General features: G+C 42.9%; 1 protein-coding gene across 1 annotated transcript in view; it reads right to left on the minus strand.

Moving 5' to 3' along the window:
• Positions 1-23,571, minus strand: part of FAF1 (Fas associated factor 1) — a 301,437-nt gene that overhangs the window by 270,910 nt on the left and 6,956 nt on the right. The window contains exon 2 of the mRNA XM_090047052.1: positions 6,609-6,677. Within this exon, the coding sequence (XP_089903178.1) occupies positions 6,609-6,677 (69 nt within the window). The remainder of the gene's footprint in view (positions 1-6,608; positions 6,678-23,571) is intronic.

A 23,571-nucleotide genomic window follows, 5' to 3' on the forward strand; every position in this document is an offset into this window, starting at 1 on the left:
TTACCCCAGGCTGCTCATCCATGTGGGCACCAATGATACGGCCGGGGCGAACCCCAAATACGTCAAAAGCGACTACAGGCTCTGGATGCAAGCATGGAGGGGACAGGGGCTCAGGTGTTCTCCTTGATCCTTCCAGACAAGGGGAACAATGTGTTCCAGCAAAAGTGAACACATCTTGCACATCAATGCACAGCTGCACAGATGGTGTCACCTGCAGGGCTTTGGATTCTTCAACCACAGGATGTTGTTCCAAAAAGGACTGCTAGGAAGAGACGGGATCCACCTGACAAAGACAGGGAGCATCTTTACAGACAGGCTTGCTAACCTAGTGAGGATGGCCTTAAACTAAGTTCGCCTGGGGGACAGAGACCAAAGCCCTGAGATAAGTGGAAAAGCAGGTGACCTGGAGGAAGCACAAGCAGGAGGGGGCAATATGGGATGCCTTCTGATTCCTCCTTGAGAAAGCAAAGCAATCAGGTAGCTACCTCAGATACCTGTACACAAATGCACAGAGCCTAGGAAACAAATAAGAACTGCAAGTCCTTGCGCGGACAAAGAATTATGACATGACAGGAATAACAGAGACGTGGTGGGAGCTGGCATGACTGAAGCACATCATGGATGGTACAAACTGTTCAGGAAGGACCGGCAGGGAGCAGGCGCTCTATATGTAAAACAGCTGTATCGCTCAGAGCTCCAGCATGAAACTGGACATAGGCCTATTGAAAGTCTCTGGATTAGGATCAGAGGAGAGAACAACAATGGTGGTGTCATGGTGGGTGTCTGCTTTACACTACCAGACAAGAAGGATGGAAATGGAGGAGGCTTTCTGCAGATGGCTAGCAGAAGTTTCCAGATCACAGGCCCTGGTTCTCATGGGGGACTTCAGTCACCCTGACATCTGCTGGGAGGACAACACAGCAGTGGGCAGGCAATCCAGGAAGTTTCTGGAGAGTGCTGGGGACAACTTCCTGGTACAAGTGGTGGAAAAGCCACCCAGGGGCCATGCTGTTCTTGACCTGTGGCTCACAAACAGGAATGAATTTGTGGGGAGCACAGGAGTAGACAGAAACGTGGGCAGCAGTAACCACAAGATGACTGAATTCAGGATCCTGAGGAAATGAAGGAAGTAGAGCAGCAGAGTAAGGACCCTGGACTTCAGAAAAGCAGACTTTGCCTCACTCAGGGAACCGAAAGGCAGGATCCCCTGGGAGGGGGAAAAAGGAGTCCAGGACAGCTGGTTGTACTGTCAAGAAGCCTTACTAAGGGTACAGGAATGAACCATCCTGATGCATAGGAAGGCTAGCATGTACGGCAGAAGACCACCTTGGCTTACCAGGGAACTCTTCAATGAGCTAAAAAGAAAAGGAAGCTCACAAGAAGTGGAAATTTAGACAAATGACTAGGGAGGAGTGTACAAGTATTGCTTGGACATGCAGGGATGAAAATCAGGAAGGCCAAAGCACAACTGGAGTTGCAGCTAGCAAGGGACATGAAAGGTAACAAAAGTTTCCACATATGTTAGCAACAAGAGGAAGGTCAGGGAAAGTATGGGTCCCTTACTGAATTCTAACTAAAATTTAGCTGCCTTTTTTTTTTTTTTTTTTTTTTTTAATAGAAAGTATTTGACTAGTAGAGCAACTTACCCAAGAAGTACTTCATCTTCATTTGTCATTAAATCAAAATTGGTTGCCTAAAATAATATAGGTCTTAAGAATTCTTTTACATAGTAGGGAGGATTCTCTCCATTTTAAGAATCACAAGGTGACATTAAGACCTGCAATGAAAATCTATTAGCACAACCAAAAGTTTTCCCACAAGAAAGGGAGGGGAGCCAAAAAGGAATACATCAAATGCAACTATAAATCAAGTCACATATATTAGCAAGAAATATAGCAAATTGATTCACCAAAAAATTTTTTAAAACGTCAAACAAACAAAGAAAACCTAAATACCAAAAAAAGGCAAAAGCCTACATGAAGCCTTCATGAAAAAAATACAATCTTTCTAATATGCCTTTAGGAAAGAAAACCCTTGCTCCATATACAAGCTGAGACTGTTTTAGACTCATGACTAAATCAAAGGTCCAGAGCATGGTCTCAAAGGCCATTCATGCCCAGCATCTTGTCTTTTATACAAACAGGCTCCAGCTCCAGCACCTCTGGAAACTGCAACTGCAAAAGCAAAAGAAAAGCACAGAGAAAGTCCCAGTCTAAGATGCTGATTTTTGACTTAGAAAACCATAAAATCCTCTGGAATTAAGTAGTCATCACAGAGCCCAAAGCACTGAGGTCATCTCGTTTATCCCAAGAGAAGGTGCAACACTCCTTCATAACTTCTGAGGCCTAGGTCCTGTCTTGTTCTAAGCAAGCTGATCTACTTCTTTCTTGGCTTCTAATTGGAAATATTAGTTTATTTCTCTCTCGGGATCCTTTCTGCATTTCAACTCACTCTGCAACTCCTTGCTTTCTACTTGTGTTGGATGGAGTCCCAGAGCATTAAAGACTCTCTTGGGAATAACAATAAAATTTAGGAGGAAACAGGTGGTCATGGGAGTCTTCAACCTGGTTTCTTATTGAAGACCCAGATCATTCTTGACCTAGTACAGCAAAATGAAAATAAGATAGCAGGGTCAGCTTGCCTTTATACCAGAACTTTTATTTGCTTTCCTGAAATATTTATATTTTTAATGCTTCAGATGTATTCATTCTCACAGGATTTGCCCGGTTTCCTTTTTATTACTTGAAACTTCCTGGATGTCCCGCTGTATTTCTCCTGACTAAATTAGGTGGTAGTTTCAGGGTGCAGAAGCATTCAGAGAAAGCTGCTCCTGAAGATCTTGAAGAACACCCATTAGCTTCATGTAAATAAAGAGTCTGAACATTGTAAAGAATTGCCTTGATGGACAGCCTATGGATCAAGGCTTGAACTGCAGAACGACTTTGTGATTTCAGAATCCAAGTGAAAAAAGAATCCTTTAATGAAAATGAATGAAAACCCTCTCGTGTGACAAAGTGATATATTTTATTTAAATTACAATCTCTTCTCTGCCACTATTCTTTCCATCATTGCCCTAGTCTCACACTGTGCCAGATGATCAAAAACAATTTGGAGAATAAATAGTAGTTATCAAAAAAAATTGCAGTTGATTGTTCCAAAACTATCCATGAATTCAGACTGAATTCACCAAATAGCTTTGGCTGGACAAGAAAAAAAACCAAACTAGATAATATTTCACAATGTTGCTAAAGAGAAAGTAACAGTGCTGGTATCCTGCTTTTACTCCGTAGCTCAGTGGTCACAGTAGTTATCCAGGATGCAAGGGCCATTAGCACACTGAACTTTGGCCAAAGTGTATCCATGTAACTAAAATTATTTGAAGCGATAAGACAATCTATTATTTTTGACCAATTGCTGTTTCTATTGTTTTCTTGCAGGATCCCCCAGGGCTCCATCTTGTCACCCCTCTTTAACGTGTACATGAGGCCACCTAGGGAGACTGTGCGGAGATCTGGAGTGAGCTCTACCTCTCTCTCTCATCTGACCCAGGTCTTGGCTGCACTTGGGAACTAGCATCTCCTACACACATACAGGGAGGCTGCTCCGACATGCTGTAATTACAGCGCATCAGAGCAGACTATTAATCCAGTGCTGGAGCATGGTAATTACTGTGCTCTGGCAGACTCCAGTGTCCCCGCACTGAAAAATGGTGACGGGGTGCTTTGAGCTAAAGTTCACTTGACAAGCTTTAGTTCAAAGCGCCCCACCACCATTTTTCAGCGTGGCAACACAGTGGCAGGAGCATTGCATGCATCAAATTAAAGAGTCCCCCCACCTCCCGGAGCATGTCTAAACACCCTAGATGCAGATGAACTAAGTGAAACGGAATCCGGACAAGGTAAGTGAGGGGATGATGGTAGGATTAAAATACTGATCACTGATGGGTTCAACCTCCCCTTGTCATTTAGGTGGGTGGTACTCCTGGATCCTCTGCTGCACCTGGATCTTCACTGGGCAGCAGTGGCTACAAGTACCCTTCACCAGCTCCTTTCTTTCGCACTCAGATCTGGCCACACCACCATCTATGGTTCTGTCACCTCCAAATTAAACTACTGCAACATGCTCATGTGAGGCTGCTTTTGAAGCCTAGAAGAGGGAGCTGGTACAGAACAGGAGTGGCTGTTGGGAGCATCTAACTCCAATCCTCCAGTGTCTGTGCTACTGCTCTCCAAGCACAATTCAAGATGCTTGTTTGACCTATAAGGCTCTAAATAATCTGGGCCTGAGGGACTGCCTTCTCCTTTATGCCCCAGTGCAATCTTTATGGCCAACTGACAGCAACATCTTGCAAATACCCTCAATGTAGCAGGTCTGCTTGGGAAAAAACACATGAGAAGTCACTCTCAGTAGTCACCCCTTGACTCCGGAATTTCCTCCCTCTTCAGGCCCACTATAGCCTACGCCCAGGCATCTTTCAGAAGCCCTGTAAGACTTTCCTATCCAAGTAGGCATTTAGCAAACAAAGCCAGTCTCGGACACTGTTTAGTGGGTTTCTGTTCTACAGTTTCTCCTGTTCTATGAGCATTTTTCCTGTTTTGCAAGTTATTCTGATCTTCTTTCATAAGCTGCCCTGAGATTCTGTTGGGAAGGGCAGCATACAAATCAATGGTGGTAGCAACCATCGATCCTCCTGGACCATGGTGTATGCATGAGGGCCACCAAGACCTTTGATGCATATGCCTGAGCAGGATTTTTTTTTGGAGGGGTGGAAGCCGCCCAGACCATCCATCCTCCCTTTAGGCCACTGAGACAGAATCCAAAGATCAGACTGAGTCCAGATGTTTGGTGCCTCCATGGCTGTAGCTGTATAAGTGTCTGAAAATCAGGTCTCCTGTGTGGTAGACAAGGAGTCTACCACTGAACCACAGAGGACTGCATGCAAATCAAGTAAGTAAATAATAATATAGGGGGTTAAAGTTACCTGGCTTTCATCCTTGTGCCTTAAACCAACTGAAAATATAACATCTATCCTGCTATAAACAGGTGACAAATCTTATTACTAGAGAGTGTCTGACTTTCTAAAAAGGACAGCCCAACTAATGTTCTGCTGTCACAATATGGTAACAATGTCCAATGGCAACTTTTCCAAGTGCCTAATGACTGCAGTTGGGTGACTGGTTGTTCTGGGATAGGGCCTGATGATTTACTTGAAAGAAACTCTTACTATATTTTAATGTAAAGTTTTAATTTAAACAAGGTTTGTCTGAATTTAAATGCAATTCATTCTATTTGCACCGGGCAAGTTTTTGCTACTTCATTCCACTTTTCCAAAATTTAAAGTACTGAAGTTAGTACAGCAAAGGGAAAAGGAAAACCCTAAACACCACTTTTATAGCTGATTTTCTGTACAGTGAGTAAGATCAATAGCTGCCCCACATAATCACTACAAATGCAAAGTTTCTGAGGTGAACTGCACAGGACATTTTTAAAGTTATTTCTTCTTAATCTTTCCAAAATCTTAATTTTAGAAGCAGCCACCTGTCTACCAACAAAAGCTCAATAAAAATCCTGTTGTGTAGCATCTATAAATAAGAAGATACTAATATAAGTGCTGGGAAGTGGGGGAGTTAAAGGAGAGAAAAATAAGCTACTTTTCATTCATGAAAAGTGTTCCAATAACATTTGGAGAATCAAAAAGTTAAGGGCAAACTAGGTGGCACATGAGGTTGACACAGTTAAAGACCAGTAGTTTCTCTAGCCAAAGACACACAAGAAAATGGTTAGCGTCGTGTCCAGCTTTCTTTAGTTCCCTAGCCAAAGTGACCAGATGACCATTTACAGTTGAACTGACTGTAGACAGCCTTCAGCAAAAGTCCAGAGCTAGGTTCAAACTTAGGCTTCTGAATGCCATAGCAGAGGGGCAGGCTGTTTAAAAGCAGCTTGCTCCCAACATCTTTCACAACAAAAACCTTATCTATGATGTCTACAAAGAACCATCTGCAAACAATGGCTAAGCAAGCAGCAAACCAAGATCTCTGCTTTATTCATTCCAACCTGCTTAGTTCACAATGACCTTATCTCCCCAGTGCCACCTGTGACAAGCCACAATGTGTAGGCAAAACTTGCAACTCTTGGAACAGGATCTGTTTTTTTCATTCATATCAGAATATCATGAGGTGTAAATGTGGAAAAAGGCAATGGCTGATCCCTAATCCACTAAACACTACTGAAATACGAAGTAACAGAAGCAGCAAAATTAAGCTATTCAAAAATGAGCACTATTTGGTTAGAAGAAAATGGCTTACCTTTCATTTCTTTCAATGATACTACCTAAATTCTTAAAGATTTTTTATATTATACACACACGATGTATGTACACACACACACACACACGTGTACACACACACACCATCATTTTTTAAAAGTTAATCTTTCATTATATTATATATGAAGATAAGCCTGGATCTACTCAACAGGAAGACAGCTCTTCTATCAAATATTTAACTTTCTGTGATCTTTTGTTAACTGCTGTTCAAGTTTTTCTTAAATAAAGAAGTTACTGTTATGCGAAGTTATTCTACTAAGAAAATGACTTTGGAAGTACTCACCACTAAGTCCCAGTTATTTTGTTCAAGCAATGTAATGGCTTCATCAATATTTTCAATACCGGTACATGCCTTAAGGAGGAAAAAAAAGAAGAAAAAGTAATAAACACAGGAGAAAAAGATGATAATTTAAGAACAGAATTCAGAATTTTAATGCTTTAAAATTTAATTAAAGTGGGTAGAAGTACACATAGGATACAAATCCTTCATACTCATGGAGAGAGAAGAGAGTTCTACAGCAGCATGAGTATTAACAAAATTAAAATTAGTAAGGGGAGGCTGAAATCTAACTAGACTTTGAATGGAAAAGATTACATACGGGCACTAATCTGGCTAAATCAGTATTTTTACGTTTAATCAATCAAAAATACATGAAGTCTCTAAAAAGCAATTGTAAAGAGTAAGACACTTTGAATGCTATTCCCTCCTGTCATTGCTTCTTCAGTAAAAACTGCTGGATGCTCAGAGTCTTGAAAAATAAAGCTACTGAAGCAGGAAACTACCTTTAACCTCCCCCAATCTCATACACACTTTAAAAAAATAATCCTGGCCTGCCACCCTTTCTGGATGCTTTAAATATGCCTGAATGAGTTTGCAAAAAAACTTCAGCTGACATGCGCTCTAAGACAGTGGCTCCCAATCTTTTGTGACCCACCATCCCTCTTCTGTGTTCACAAAAAATACGAACTTCTGGTCAGTTCATGGCCATGTGTGACCCATTTCTGGTTCGAATTCATCTGCAGTAACGGACTTTTTGCACCAGTGTCAAAAATCAAGCCAAAGCATCATTTGTCAAAATGCATATGATCTAAATCTGTAGAAGGCCATTCTTCGTAGCACTATCACAGAGACCAGATACTTGTTTGCTTATCTTTTGTCAGTGACATTACAGCAATGCTTGTGCATAGCCACAATTAGGACATTTTAGTAAAACAAAATATTTTGATTGGTTTAAGACATTCAGCATTCCCCAATCAAATCATACAACTCAGAAGCATCTCTGCAAATTCCTGGGTCTATTACAGAGCTCTAAAATAAACCTACGTACCCAAACAGTGATTAAATACAATGTGTGCACTGTGAAACCAGTGGAAATCATCAAGATATTTTATAGGAGTGCCAAGTACTAATAATTATTTACTCTGAATAAGTGACTGCAACTGGTTTCTCATTACCTTAATTCTCATTGCTGCCAAACTCCACTAAAAAAGCACAACCTACTCTTAAGAGACCCTGCAAGAGTTACGTTCTAGGATTTTGTTTGAGGTCTTGAAATTCACATTCAGTCACAAAACTAACATGTTCTTTGTAGGGCTGTCAATTAATCATGGTTAACACACACAATTAAATGCGTTAATTGTTCGTGTTAAAAAAAAAACAAAAAACACACAAAATGAACGCATTAAATTGCACACATGGTTTTGGAACCTGAGCCCGCGCTCTGCTCCACTGCCATCACTGCCACCTCTGGGCCACCCCGCAGTGCAGCAGCACCAGCACAGAGGGCTGCCGGGCAGCCTGGGTAAGAGCTCCAGGTGACTGCAGCACGGGGGCCTGGGGAAGAGGCATGCAAGACACAGATGAGCAGCCACGGGCTCCAGGAGGCCAGGAACACAGCCCAGCAGCGTGTGGAGCAGCACCCAGCCACCAAATCTGTGAAGGGGAAAGGGCATGGGGGAAGAAAGGGGGGGGTGCAGATTGAGGCCCCCCCCACAGTGAGGAAGTGAGTGGTGCTGGAGCAAGTTGTAGGATGGAGCTGCAGGCAGCTCATCCAGGGGCATGGGGCAGGCCACTCCTTCCGCTGTGAGCACCCTGGGGAGGTATGGTGGGGGCATGTGCCCCCCAGATATGTGTGCAGGGCAGAGGCAGGCAGGCACTGTGTCCTGGGCTCTGCGCCCTGCCACCATTGCCCCAAGAGCCACGCAACACCATGTTGTGCCTCCTGCTGCTGGGCAGGCAGGGGACATGGCACAGCTAGTGCGCGGCTCCTGGGGCAAAGGCAGTGGAGCGCAGAGCCCCAGCCCACAGCAGCAGGATACCTCTGCCCCATGCACAAATCCAGGGGATATGTGCTCCCCCCATGCCACCCCTGGGGTGCATGAAGAGGTGGGAGCAGTCTCCCCATGCCCCTGGACGAGCTGCCCACAGCTCCATCCCATGACTCACCCTGGCCCCAGAGCCCATTCACCCCAGCCCCTGCCCCACTTCCTTCCTCACCATGGGGGCTTCAATCTGCACCCCCTGCCCCTGCCTCCCACACACTTACTTGCTGGGCAGTGTTTCTGTCTGCCCCTCACTCCCAAGCCATAGCCCCCCAGCCCTGCTGCTGCCCCTCACTCCTAACCCACAGTACCCCACATCCACAGAACCTCCCTCCCCAGGCTCCACCCTGCACACGCACACGTGCACACACACACACACAGCTCCTCACCCCTTCACAAAGTACCCTCCCCCACATGCCCACCCCCCAACCATACAAAGTACCTGCACAATTTTGCATAATTTTTGAGTTTTTCTGCACATAATTTTGAGGTTTTAACTGTGCAATTAAAATTTGACAATCAGCTGACTGCCAGTCCCAACAGCAGCGAACATCAGGTCCTCCTTGTGCAGGGCTGCAGCACCTGACTTTCAACTTAACAGTGCATGGCATGTGTATGTGTGTGTGGGGGGGGGGGCGGCAGGATAATAACCCCAGAGTCCCCCTGCACTAGCAAGTAGTAAGGAGCAATTGGGATCTGATCCCCGATCCCAAAATCCAGCCTGTGGCATGGCAAGAGGCACAACTCTTGGGATCAAGGATCAGAGCTCATTGTGCCATTAAACGAACATGCGCCAGGGACCACAGTAATATGACTGAGTCTTTCTGTACCTGCTTTGACCTTGACCACCACCAATTTCAGTGCAACTCCTGGCTACTGCAATGTCAGAATGGTCATCCTCCATGCCTCACACTAAGGCAACTTGGGGGGGATCAGAAACAACCCCTTGAGAGCAACTGGAATTGAACAGAAGTTAGTGAACTGCATAATGCACTAACATGACATATTCTTTTCCCTCTCCCTGTCTGAGCTAGTTACAAGTCTCCTTACTTGTGATTAACCAATTATAGTTTTGCAACCCAACCTGAACATTATGAAAATACAGATAATGCAACTAGATCCATATTCAAGGAAGGAAAAAAAAAAGACCTCATTTTCTGCTTAACTGAAAATTGTAACAAGGCCTTTGTGGCTACAGCAGCTATCTAGCTACCCAAAGCAGCAATGAATCCAACAGACACCCCTGATAGAAGGTGCAGTCATAACCACTGACAATTGCTCAGTATATTTTTTTCCCTCTCCCTAATGATTCCAGGTCTGACCGCTAAAAGTAGAAATGGTCACAAATATTAGTAAGGAGCAGATGTTGCTGAATTCTGCTCACTGTTCTGTTCAATCTTGTAGGAGGGCTAGACTGCTGTTGTAGCTGTGGTGGTCCAGGAAATATGGACGAGCATCATGTTCACCAAGAGCTTAGAGCTCAAGTACCTGTTCATTATTAACTACACCAAAGAGCCACACATAGGGTGACAAAATCCCCCATACAAAAGAGGCTGAAACATTCATAACTGCTCCTACTAATGAAGTGGGATTTGGTATATATTTTTCATATACCCTTCCAAGAACACTTTTCCATCCAAAACACTTATGTCTGCAGCTCTGAACAGGTCTTCAGTGTAGGTATTGTCACTGCGACGTATGAGCCCGTCTCACTTTTTTTAGGGCTTGTGTGGCTAGTTGTCTCTCTCAAGTATACAGTTAGCAATCCACTGGCCACCTCCCTAGCCACCTCCACCCCCTCGATTTGCACAAGCGAACTGAAAATCCACATCATTCTTTGTTAAGGTCACGGACATATTAACAGTGCACGACCCAATTTACCTCTCTCACCATGGGCTAAGCTACTGAAGCTTAGCTTCCATTTGCTGCAAAGCAAAAACATGCATACAAGCAGCCAAGACCGTGCCTGTCTCTTTTACCATGTAGTTAATGGTTTGTATGTTCATATGATAAAGTAACTTCATGTGTAAACTTCCATTTTTTCCTTTTTCCTCAACTAAGTTAAATCACTTTTGGATAACTGAAAAAAATATGATGGGATGCAAGTGTGTAAGTAATGTACTACCTTTCAAGGCCTGTGAAATATAGACATGTCCCTGTTTCTTAGTACACCCTGACTTTATAAAATGTTACAATACTGGTACATTATTAAATAGATGCATTCATTGCCAAAGTTATGGGGAACAGAAATACTGCTTTAACAGATACAAAGTCTAGGGACATTAAGCAAATTTATTTGAATCCCAAACAGACTTAGGTTCTTCTCATCTCCAGTAGGGTTGGCACTCTTGTTAGCTTTAAAAGCCATACAGATGACTGAAAACAGCATCTACTGCTTCCAGATATTAATGGACTACTTTTTCTCATATCATAAACCAGATGTTTTTCCAGAATCATGCATAAGCGACGGCTCTTTCCATTGCTATAGTGAGGTCCCCCTTCCTACAGGTCTCACCAAGGAGTTGAAAAATGAGCAGGTGCTCCTTAGTCTGCACTTCACCACACTTGCATATATTTGTGTCATTAGAATAGCCCCATTTGATCTTGTTTCTGATCTTCCAGTTTGTGTGTGCAGGCAATGCAGGCATTGCCATGTTGGCCAGCCTAGATCAGCCCCTCTGGAAAGGTCCGCCTTGGGTTTCAGGTCCATTTCAGAGCACCTGATTGTGCATAATCTTTACTTCCATAGCCTCAGTTGCACCCTGCCAGCCATTGTGTCCAATGGTACAGCACTGATCACAAGACTCTGTTGCATTTTAAACCATTTAGTTACTTCTGTGAGACCACAGAGTGGGTGCCTGGATCCATCTGTTGTGATCTTTCTTTCTGGACTGCTAATCATACTTTGTAATAGCTTGTTGACAGATTTCCCTCTACGATCTGGAAGGTTCAAAACTACAGCCGATTCAAACCCATTCCCTGTGCCAAAGAAAAAGTACATGTTATATACTCAGGTATCCCCTGCTGACGGTGGTCAGAGACACAAATGGTAATCCTGCATGCCTAGATCCTAGTAAAATACCCACCTTGTCTCCACTTCTTTTGTCCATGTCACCTTCATTACACAAGCAAGCACCAAGGTGAATAACCTCCAGACAAACAGGGTCAGAAGGTGAATGGTTCTACCTTACCTAAAGGACTCAAGCACATGTGCAATGCTTAAATCTGGAAACAACTCAAATGACAAGAAATTAATAATTGTGGTGTTGACATTCTTGGTACGAGTGACCAGAGACAACCAGGGGCAGGCTGCATCAAATGGAACCAGAAAATCATGACCTACTCAGATACCCAGCACGATGGGGAGAAGGAGCTGCCCTGGTAAGATTAAGTGGCACAGCACAAAAAGCCATACAAGATTAGGAGCTGGTAACAGCTGAGTAAGTGCAAGCTTCCAAATATTATGCATGAAGATGGCAATCATTCAGTGTTTCACCCCAACAAATAAGTGCAATGAATGAGTGCAAGGAATGCTTCATCCCTACAAGTGAGAGCAGTGAAAACTTCAGTATGTATGACAAAAGCTCATTATGGAATCCCATTTGCAATCTAATCACTCCTTTCAGTTTAGAAGCTCCACTTCCTGCAGTCCCTTCACAGAACCTCATGAAGTAAACTGCTGGTTTCGAAAGCTTATGTGATATGTCTCTGATTTAGTGGTCTATAAGACAACTCTATCCTGCCTTCTTTCTGGAGTTGACACTAACACAGCTAACTACCTCTCTTTCCTCACTGTGTCACTGCTTGCATATTCATATCACCAATGATGATCATGGACTGAGCAATGCCATTGACACACTCAGAACTGATTTACATGATAGAAACTGAGAACAGCTCATGGAGTTTTGCCAGGGAACCCCATCACCCCCAAAATAAATTCTTTCAGTTACCAACAGAAGGAAAAAATTAAATTATTTTTGCACTAAGTTGTTTTTTTACCCCTTTGGGACACTCAGGCATAAGCAGGCAACAAGCATCATTTATATATCACCAATTCCTCCAGACATAAGAAAACCTAAAGAAAAATGGAGCTTGAACTTAAAGCTGTCAAACATATTATATTGTCCATCTTCACGGACTTGGATTCCATCTATAAGGTAGAAAATGCTTAGGGGACCTTAAGAAAGATATAAGTTGAGACACCCAAGAATATACTGGGATTTTCAGAGGAGGAAGAGAGCATGTGAAGAAGGAAATAGACAAAACTGAACCACCTCAATGCTACCGAGCACAAGAAAATTATCTGTTTAGTTATATCATTTTCATCTGTTAAACTGGTAACGCTATCAAAAAAGGAAAGAAAAATAAGCACATATGGATGAGCAGGCACAGGAAGTAGAGGTGGCAGCCAAAAAAGTGGATCTGAGAATTCCTAATCAAAACCACAAAAAGGCTAGCAGGCAACTTCAATCACAGTTGCATTGGGTCCGTAAAATATAAACACGGAAATACTCTCACCATCCCTAAAGAACAAATAAAAAGATTTTATAATGAAAGCAGTTAACCCATAATGAAAACGGGCTCTTACTTGAAACAAAATTCAACTTTGACACTATACACAAGATAGAAGAATATGACATTAGTTGTGAAGAAATCATCTTGGGGAACTGTTCAAAATAAATGTTGAAGGCGTGCTGAAAAATATGCTACAGCTCTTCAGAGAATGGGTGATTGAATCAACCTTGGCAGAATGGTGAAAGGGAATTATGAAGTTACTTAAGAAAGGGTAAATGTAAAGTGACCATAATTGGAATCATCACCCTGTTACCAATCCAGGGAAACTTTTCTGCATGATTATCCTGAACAGAACCCACAATACCCTCAACATTTCAAGAAGCAGTAGTTGGTTCAAGCAGCAGCAGTCACCCCCATATCATGTTTTAAGCTATATACTATAACTATACAAAGCAAAGAATGCAACACATCTTAAATTTTTTGAATTCCCTGAAAGCCTTTTACAGTATAAACAGAGGGACTATGTAGCACATACTGGAAATCTATGCATCCCCTTTTAAAATTATTCAGAACTTCGCAAATCTTTATTAAGATCCAAAACATGCTGTGATATCTAGTTAGGAATTAACCAACAGGTTTGATATTACCCCTGGACTTTGACAAAAGGGAAGTTCTCTCCCCTTTGTTGTTTAGGGTCACAATTGAATCTGCTGCATGTAATACATGTGGTATAAAAACTGGAATGCAAAGCACTACTGTTTAGCCACAGAACAGTCCAGTTATCCAGTGATAATATTTATGCCCTGAATATACTGGAAAAAACACAGCAAAGAGACTGGTAGCCTAGTCAGAACTGCAGAACAAATAGGTGTTGCTGTCAAAAAGTCAAAGCAGGTCTGAAGAAGACCGAAGGGGAGAATTTAACAGCATCCTTCAACTACCTGAAGGGCGGTTGCAAACAGGGCAGAGCTAGACTGTTTTCAGTAGCGGAAGATGACAGAACAAGGCGCAATGGTTTCAAGTTGCAGCAAGACAAGTTGAGGCTAGATATTGGGAAAAACTTTCTCCAAGAGGGTATTAAAGCACTGGAACTGGTTGGACCATTGTACTCAATGCGTAATCAATGGCTCAATGCCTAGCTGGAAGGAAGTATCAAGTGGGGTTCCCCAAGCATCTGTCCTGGGTCAAGTATTGTTTAATATCTTCATTAATGACTTGGACCATGGGACTGAGTGCACACTTAGCAAATCTGCAAACATCACCAAGTTGGGTGGGGTTGCAGACATTCTGTAGGGTAGGGCTAGGTTCCAGAACAACCTGGATAGACTTGAGAAATGGTCTGCAGTCAACCAGATGAGATGCCACAAGAATGAGTGCAGTCTTGCAATTAGGATGGAATAACTGCATGCTCAAATACAGACAGGGGAATGAGTAGTGAGGCTGCAATACTGAAGAGAAGGACCTGGGGATTACAGCGGATTCTAAACCAAGTGAGCTGACACCATGATTTTGCTGAAAAGAAAGAAAGGGGAAAAAAGCTAACCTCAGACTGGGTTGTATTAACAGGAGTCTCACTTGCATATCAAGGGAAGTGATTCTTCCATTCTATTCAGTGCTGGTGAGGCCTCACCTAGGGTACTGTGTCCAGTTTTGGGCCCCACACTTCAAGAAGTATGTAGATAGTTTAGAAAGAGTCCAGCACAGAGAAACAATCATCATTAGGTGCCTCAGAGGCAACACTTATGAGGAAAGGTTGAAAGAACTAAGGTTATTTAGTTTGGAGAAGAGAAGACTGACAGGGGACTTGATAACAGTCTGCAAATAGCTAAAGGGCAATTACAGAGGATGGAAATGGGCTTTTTCTCTCCATGACAATACAAGACAGAACCAGGAGCAATGGCCTCAAGCTCCAGTTGGAGAAATTTGGGTTGGAGATCAGGAGGAACTTTCTGACTATGAGGTTGGACAAACACTGGAACAGGCTACCTAGAGAAACTGTGGAATCTCCATCTCTGGAAAGTTTTAAGAGAAGGCTGGACTGACACTTGGTTTGGGATGGGGTAGTCAGGGATGATCCTACCTTGAACAGGGGCTAGACTGGCTAACCTTGCGAGGTCCCTTCCAGTCCTACTTTCCTATGCTCCTATGAAGGTCAAAGCAATTCTGTTTGATCCAATTGTTCTTGGAACTGCGCTAGCAAGTTTATTACCTGCATGCTAGGTAGGTCACTGACTGTGGTCACTGACTGCACCTCTAGTACTTTAACTCAAACAGGTTCGGCAAGCTTTTCTAAAACTCACCCCAGAAGTCTATCAGCAGCTGTGCTCTTTTTTGTTATGAATCTTTTTGTAGCAGTACACTAAGCACAGTCCTGCACGGTTAGAAACAAGGAACAGCAACAAATCTACCCAAAGAAAATTAAACAGCTTTCAGCATGGATAACTTCCCTGGATATTCCAAAGCAAAGGGATGAGATAACGATCAATATTTTTTAGTCTATGTCCCCTCCCAGATTGCAATAGTTATGCAAATACTACAAAAGTCAGGAGGTGGACTTACTGTGGCCACACTTAGAGAAAGCCAACAGGCTCCCTAACAAGCCCTGTTTGGTAGTTCAATCACCTCTAGAGATCAGTAATATGAACAAGTTAAAAACTGGCCCAGGACAGGACTGGCTGGCAATGCATGACTTCTTCCTCATGCACCTAATGGTGGGAGAAGTTAAAATGGATGGCCTTGCCTCACCTCCTGAGCCCAAGTGGGTCTTTATAGGACCTCTGGCAGAAATGATTAAATGGAAAATAAAAATCAGTTGGCCACATCTTGTACAATGGCTTCAACACAGCAAAGGCAGCCTCACATTCTAAATAATGGTTTTTCTAACTTCCCCAGGTGGACTGACAGGAATTCATCTTTCTTTTCTAGGATAAAAGTTAATCAATTAAAGTGGTTATTCTTCTGGCTCCATTCCCCTTCATGTATGCCTTTTAAGTTAGTACAAAGAGAGAGGCTGTTAGCCCTCTTAGCGTGACGTCAGGCAGAAGACTGAAACTAAACTCGTTCAGAGGCACAAGCCCTCATAGCCAATAACCTACATTGCTATGAAAGGATGAGCAGAAAGACAGAGTTTTATAGAAAAGGGAAAGGGACATGGAAGGGATGCTGCTAATTTATACAGGCATAATATTGTATTATGTCCCAACTCTTAAAGAAGTTGTCAGTTTTTCCAAAGTTATCAATTTTTCCAAAGATTGTTCAGCACCTATGAATATTGCAGTCACAAGTTTGTTTGTACAAAAGTGGATCTGAATACTCAATACTTTTAAAAAGCACAATAAATTTCTCATTCTTCCCGCCACCATTCAAAATATCACCTGGACGAGGGAGAAGAGATTGATGTTATATATCTTGACTTCAGAAAAACTTTTGATCTGGTATCCCACGATCACCTCTTGGCCAAACTGGCCAGTTGTGGCCTTGGCTCCACCACGATCCACTGGCTGGGAAACTGGCTCCGTGGTCGGACCCAGAGGGTTGTGATTGATGGCAGTCACTCATCGTGGTGCCCTGTGACCAGTGGGGGCCCTCAAGGCTCTGTACTGGGACCCATCCTGTTCAACATCTTCATTAACGATGTGGACATTGGAGTCAGGAGTGGACTGGCCAAGTTCGCCGACGACACCAAACTTTGGGGCAAAGTATCCACGCCAGAAGATAGGCGGGTGATCCAGGCTGACCTGGACAAGCTCAGCAAATGGGCAGATGAGAACCTCATGGTGTTTAACACCGAAAAATGCAAGGTTCTCCACCTTGGGAGGAAAAACCTGCAGCACCCTTATAGGCTCGCCAGTGCTACGTTGGTTAGCACTACAGAAGAAAGAGACTTGGGGGTCATCGTTGACCACAAGATGAACATGAGCCTGCAATGAGATGCCGCGGCTAGTAAAGCGACCAAAACGCTGGCTTGCATCCATAGATGCTTCTCGAGCAAATCCCGGGATGTCATTCTCCCCTTGTACTCGGCCTTGGTGAGGCCGCAGCTGGAGTACTGCACCCAGTTTTGGGCTCCACAATTCAAAAAGGATGTGGAGAAGCTTGAGAGAGTCCAGAGGAGAGCCACGCGCATGATCAGAGGTCAGGAAAACAGATCTTACGATGACAGGCTGAGAGACATGGGACTCTTTAGCCTGGAAAAGCGTAGGCTCAGGGGTGATCTGATGGCCACCTATAAGTTTATCAGGGGTGACCACCAGGATCTGGGGTACATCTGTTCACCAGAACGCCCCAAGGGATGACTAGGTCAAACGGTCACAAACTCCTGCAAGACCGTTTCAGGCTGGACATAAGGAAGAATTTCTTTACTGTCCGAGCCCCCAAGGTCTGGAGCAGCCTGCCAGCGGAGGTGGTTCAAGCACCTACATTGAACACCTTCAAGAGTAAATTGGATGCTTATCTTGCTGGGATCCTATGACCCCAGCTGACTTCCTGCCCTTTGGGCAGGGGGCTGGACTGGATGATCTCCCGAGGTCCCTTCCAGTCCTGATGTCTATGAAATTCCTACAGCTTTGACATTTAGGGCAATAAGGAAGGGAGGGTTGTTTTGTATGTTAAGTCATACTGAGTTACGTGAAATCACACACACCAAATTCATACTTCATTCAATAGGGAACAAGACGAGACAGCTTTTCTACATTTCTTACTCTTACCTCATGCCGTGACATCACACCTCTGAAAATACTATTTGCTTGTTAACTAGTGTCAAACCTTGCATCTTCTCAGTGGCCAGCTAGTTGCCTCTGGATCAAGCAAAGGAGCTTTAGCTGTATTTGCCCACTTCATGACCTCATTTGCAAGTGGTCTTTACAACCTAATGTTTAGCTATATACACTCATTTGAGTATTTGTACAACTGTGTTACAATGCTCCTCTTCTAAAAGATAAAAGTAGCGGATGTGTAGGTATACTACACATTAAACCAGGATCATCCAATTGGCAACCCATGGGCTGAAGGGTTAAGTTGCAGCCTCCAGGCTCCTACCCAGCTGCTGATCCCTGCATCGCTCCAGCTCCCCTTCCTCCAATGCTTTCGCTGCCAGCCCCTGCCTCAGTGAGCGGGACTGGGCAGGGCAGTGCAGCGTGGCACAGCCAGGGAAGTGAAGGGTGAGCCTGGGGCAGCGCAGTAGTGGGGGGGCAACATGTGTGCAGATGGCAGGGGGCAGGAATGCATGTGGCATGAGCCCAAGGGACTCATGGCTTGCCTTGGTGGGCCTCATAAGCATAGTCTCAACTGGTTCAGCCCACAGGGGGTTTAGCCCCCGCTCGGAGGCTGGACAGCCCTGAGCTGGCCCAGCCTTTTCTATCATTCTCCTTCATAGATTTCATAGACATTAGGGCTGGAAGGGACCTCGCGAGATCATCAGGTCCAGCCCCCTGCCCAAGGGGCAGGAAGTCAGATCACCCCAGCAAGATAAGCATCCAGGCGTTTCTTAAAAAGGTATCCAAAGTAGGTGCTTGCACCACTTCTGAGGAAAGTCTAGTCCAGACTCTGGAGACTCAAACGGTAAAGAAGTTTTTCCTTATGACCAATCTAAAACAGTCTACCATTAGACCTCGTCGTCCCTTGTCATGCCCTGGTGAACAGATGTTCTCCCAGTTCTTGATGCACACTCCTTAGATACTTATAAGCTGCCACCAAAGTCACCCCTGAGCTTTTGCTTCTCCAGGCTGAAGAGTCCCATGCCCCTCAGCCTCTCTTCATAAGGCCTGGTCACTTGACCTCTAATCATGCAGGTGGCTCTCCTCTGGACTCCTTCATATTTTTTCCTCTCAGGAGCATTTGAAGATTTCTTGATTTAAAAACCTGTTGGCAAGTACTCAGCTCACAAGTCAGGCATGGAGGGAGGGGGAATGGAAATCAAAATACTAGTTTAGTACATACAGTTTTATCCAACATGGTCGTGTTTCATTTCTTTTCCTACCTATATCTGCTTGTCAATTTAGATTATATACCCGTTGGATCAAGGACCTAGGCATCTTCCTAAAGGTTTCCCCATAAAGCTATTAGCTTTTGGGTGCTCCAAGAACAAACGTCCTATGTCCTTGTCTCCCCCTTTGTTCTTTGTTACTGCACAGTTGCATAAACAGAAAAACACATCACTAAGAGCTCCTTTAAGGCCCCGTCTACCCAAAAAAATGACCATGTGCCAATACTGTTTAAAAGTGTGGAGAGGAAAAGAGTTTTTAGAGTGCATCAGTTATATCAGTAAAAGCTCTAATACACAGAGGCACCAACAAAAGTGTCCTTTTATCAGGATAACAGTTTGTTTGGGAAGCTGTTATAAGCACTGCCAGCAAGAAATCTGTTGTCGTTGAAGGGGAAACGGGACACCAATATAGCTTTACAGCAGCAGAATCTTTCAAATATAAGCAAGGCTCTGCTCTGAAACGGGACTCCCTCAAAAGTTAGTGCTATCTGATGAAATCCCCACAACAATCAATTGTTGTTGCTAACAGGATTAAGATTTCCAGTTGAGAACAACCAGGGAGTTTAATAACAACTAAAGCTGCTGCTGAACTGATGCTTTTTGTATGCATGCATTCTTGTAACAAAGGAAAAAAAAAAAACCTAAGAATTATTTTAAATTGGTGCAAGTTAGTCAGGCATTCTGAAACCAGTGACTTCAAAAATTTATAGCACCACTTTTTAAATGAGGAGTTACGTCAATCAGCTTGCACTTACCAGTTGTGGCCTGTTCATTTCTGTTAAGAACATTCCAGAAAAAAAACAGTTGCAATTTGGTGAGTTGGTAATAGACCAAAACAATCTAAAAACAGAACTGAGTTCCCCATACTTAGGATCCTAACTGGATGCAACATCATATTTAAAGTTTGTTATTAGCCAATAGGTTAAATTTTAAAATCTAGCCAATGACTTACTTTTCTAGGACTTCTCTTAAAGACTTCAGATGTATTTGAAGCACTTTCTGAAAAAGTTCTGGTTCTCCTGGGACAACACACAGACCTGTTCAACCAGTTAGACAGCGAAGACTAGTAGATGGACTATGACGGATTGAAGATGTGTAATCAGCAGAACAGGGATTTGGTTTCTGGATAGAGTTGTTTGCTTTTCCATCTGCAGTGACACATTACCTCAAATATCGACATAAGTGTGCTTGAAGACCTGGTAACTTCATTAAGGTAGCATGGATAGTCTTTTCAATCCTAATTTAATAAAGGAGCCCTCCTAAAATTTATTTCTGAAGCTGAATTAGCGTTGCAGTGCTGAAGTTACTATTGTGTCTTATATCAAGGCTCCAATGCACACAAAAAGTCATGTAGTATTCTCATTCATCCCTATAACTGTCAGAAAGTTAATTAGAAAGAATAGCCAGCCTTGCCATGAGCGGTTGAAGTTGTTACAGTACTGTACCAGATTAGCATTCCAAATGCTCATGTTTCTAAAAAGGACACCATTCTTATTCACATTCTTCTCCAATTTCTTATTCCTCTGGCTCTGTAATTCAATTCACATCCTGTCTGAAGACCAGAGAGGTTACAAGTAAATCAAACTAACTTTGTTCTGATGAAAACAAGCTTCAGAATTTCAGCTGAATCTAAAAGTATCTAAACAAGTTGCTTCTTCAGAAGTGTATGAAGAACAAAAGCTAATACAAGCAAGGGTACAGACAGTGGGAACAGACAGTGACAAACAAAATAGCCAAGCGGATGGACACTACACATACAATATGCTTTTGTAGTCTCTCTTGATATTTCATCTCTAGTGCCAGTGATAGCAGCTAAAACCATTTGTGGTGCAAACCAAAGTGTGCATGATCAGCTGCAATGGTACATTACAGCTCCTCAGTAGCAACATAAAAAACGTAAGGGTGAAGCAGTACCTCACAAAAAGCCCAAAAAAAACCATAAGCTTTCATATCCTAGGTACTGAACAATCTTAATTTTTTTCCCCTAAAAAAGCTGTTTAGAACAACTCCTTACCTGAAAAGTAATCTTTGTAAAAAAGGAGAACCAATAATAATTAATGATTTTTTTTCCCATCCATAGCATAGTTTTTCCCCCCCAGTCATGACAGAAACCATTTAATGTATTTTTTAAAGGATCCCAGGAAACTTGAGAAGATTTAAGCTAACTTTTTTTAAAAAGAAAACATACTTTCCGATTTCCCTATGCATGTTTAAAAGGATCTTTTCAAAAAGGGAGAAACTATGCACAAAGTGCTGTAAAACATACAAAATAAAATGAAAAACGTTTTTCTCCTAACTAAAATTTTTCAGTTACAGTAATGTTAGGTGTCACTGTCGGTGATATGAGCTGCAAAGGTTTCAGACAAATATGACATACAAAGTTGTAATTTAACAAAGCAAGAGTTTTGTAGGCAACTGTCAGCGTTAAACTATAAACTATGACAAATAGCAGAATTTGGAAGGATGAATCATCTGAAAAGACTGTGCAGAGGAAACCAAAGGTTTATATAGCATACTTTGCCCCATGAATTGAAAAAGTAAATGACACCAAGGCACAAAATGAAACGTGCCACAATACATTCCTGCAGTACTGACAATGGAGTTTCAGACACACAAAAATCTGAAGTTACTGTTACTGTAGAATCGTAACTTCAGCTCACCCATATCGTACACTCTGTTCACATTAAGAAAAAACATTATTACCATGAACAGAAAGAGGACATAGATTTCACAGACATGAGGGCTGGAAGTGACCTCTCAAGATCACTGCATGATCTTGACCAAAGAGCAGGCAGTCAGCAGGGATCAAATGAGCAGGGGTCAAATGAACATATCCTAAAAGGAGGTAATTATTCTCCTCTGCAATGTGTTCTGAGATAAGAATAAAAAACTTTAAGTAACAACATTGTTTATTATTATTTTTATTGTTATTGAGGGATTAATTACAACTGCTTTAGGAACTAGAAATAAATAGTCTTGTGTATATGGCTGAGCTTGCTAATGAGACATTACCATGTGTTCTCACAGCATACAAAAAACCCTACAAACTCTCCATTCTGAAAGTATAATTTTATACATACAACACAGAGGTGTATGGCATAAACCTATATTCTATTTTGACTTTTATTTAATTATGTAAGTTTTTGTGGAGACAAAGCTTCATCCCTTACGAAATGTATCCACATTTTCCTTAAAATGGTAAAATAAAGTTGCCAGGTATTAAAAAGCACAAGTGTGCAAAGGGGAAGAAGAAACTCATTACAAATGGTACAAGAGTGCTTTGAACATTTTACATTGATTGCTCACCAATTTGACATATGCTTGGAGAATGGAAGAATAAAACACCCATACCACAAACTAAATTTGTTGTTATTAAAAGACAGGAAATTTCAACTGTTTTCTTAAAATTATTGTGTATTTTTTTCCTCACACTACTTTTCCATAGTTAAAAGGGATCAAAGGTGTTAGCACAAGGAAGTGAACATTTGAGAAGATTCAGTTTACAGTGTGGATCCAATGAGGAAGGGTGGGATTGTCCTTGCAATGCTTCTGTGGCAGGCAGCAGAGCTAACCCATTCAGAAAGGCATAAGCTTGCTCAGGCAACTGCCTACTTGCTTCTCTGAAACAGTTCATCTCTAAGGCCGGGTCCAGATGAATACCATCATTTGTTTCCCCAGGGACAAGTAGCAGCGGTTGTGCCACTGCTACTTGTCCCTGGGGAATGCCTGTGCCATGTGAGCTCTGTGTGCAGCAGGTTACCCCAGTGGGGCTGGGGAGGCTGGGCCAAGCAACTGTACTGGCCCCAGCAGCCTTACCTGGGGCCCTGGGGACCGAAGGGAGCTGCAGCCACAGTGTTCCTGCAGCTGGAAGCCTGCCTGGCAGCTGAAGCGTGGATCTGGCCAGCCAGGCTCCAGTTTTGGGTGGCACGTGCTGCTGTCACATGTGCCACCCTGCTTTTTTTTGGCACGGGTTTTTTTAAGCCTGGGATCTGTTGAAACAAACCCCCCCATGCTGCAAGGTAGCAGCAAAAGGGAAAGCCTGCATGTGCAGTGTGTGATGCTGCAGATCCACGCTTATTTGGACATGGGCTAAGGTGCCACCCTGCCCTACCTCCTGCCTGATTTCCAGCTAACATTGCTAACTATCACTCTCTACTGATACATATCAAAACAAAATCTGCTTCTTCCCTGTTCTCACTATCTTTTTTGAAGTAAAGGAAGTGAAGTTCTCACTATCTTTTCTGGAAGAAACCTAATGAACTCCCCCTTGTGGGAAGAAGAAAAAAAATTTACACTGGACAAAATGAGGATATCCAAGACAGCAAGCAAAAGGTCTCTAAATTGCCTATTCTACGGTTCTTTCCCAAATTTAAAGAGAAACTCCTAGAGCCCTTCACTCCTTAAATGTTTCTCACCGGAGATATCA

The sequence above is a fragment of the Crocodylus siamensis genome, chromosome 5 (genome assembly GCF_052110815.1).
Source record: "Crocodylus siamensis isolate JL-2025a chromosome 5, ASM5211081v1, whole genome shotgun sequence".
NCBI classification, from domain to species: Eukaryota; Metazoa; Chordata; order Crocodylia; family Crocodylidae; genus Crocodylus; species Crocodylus siamensis.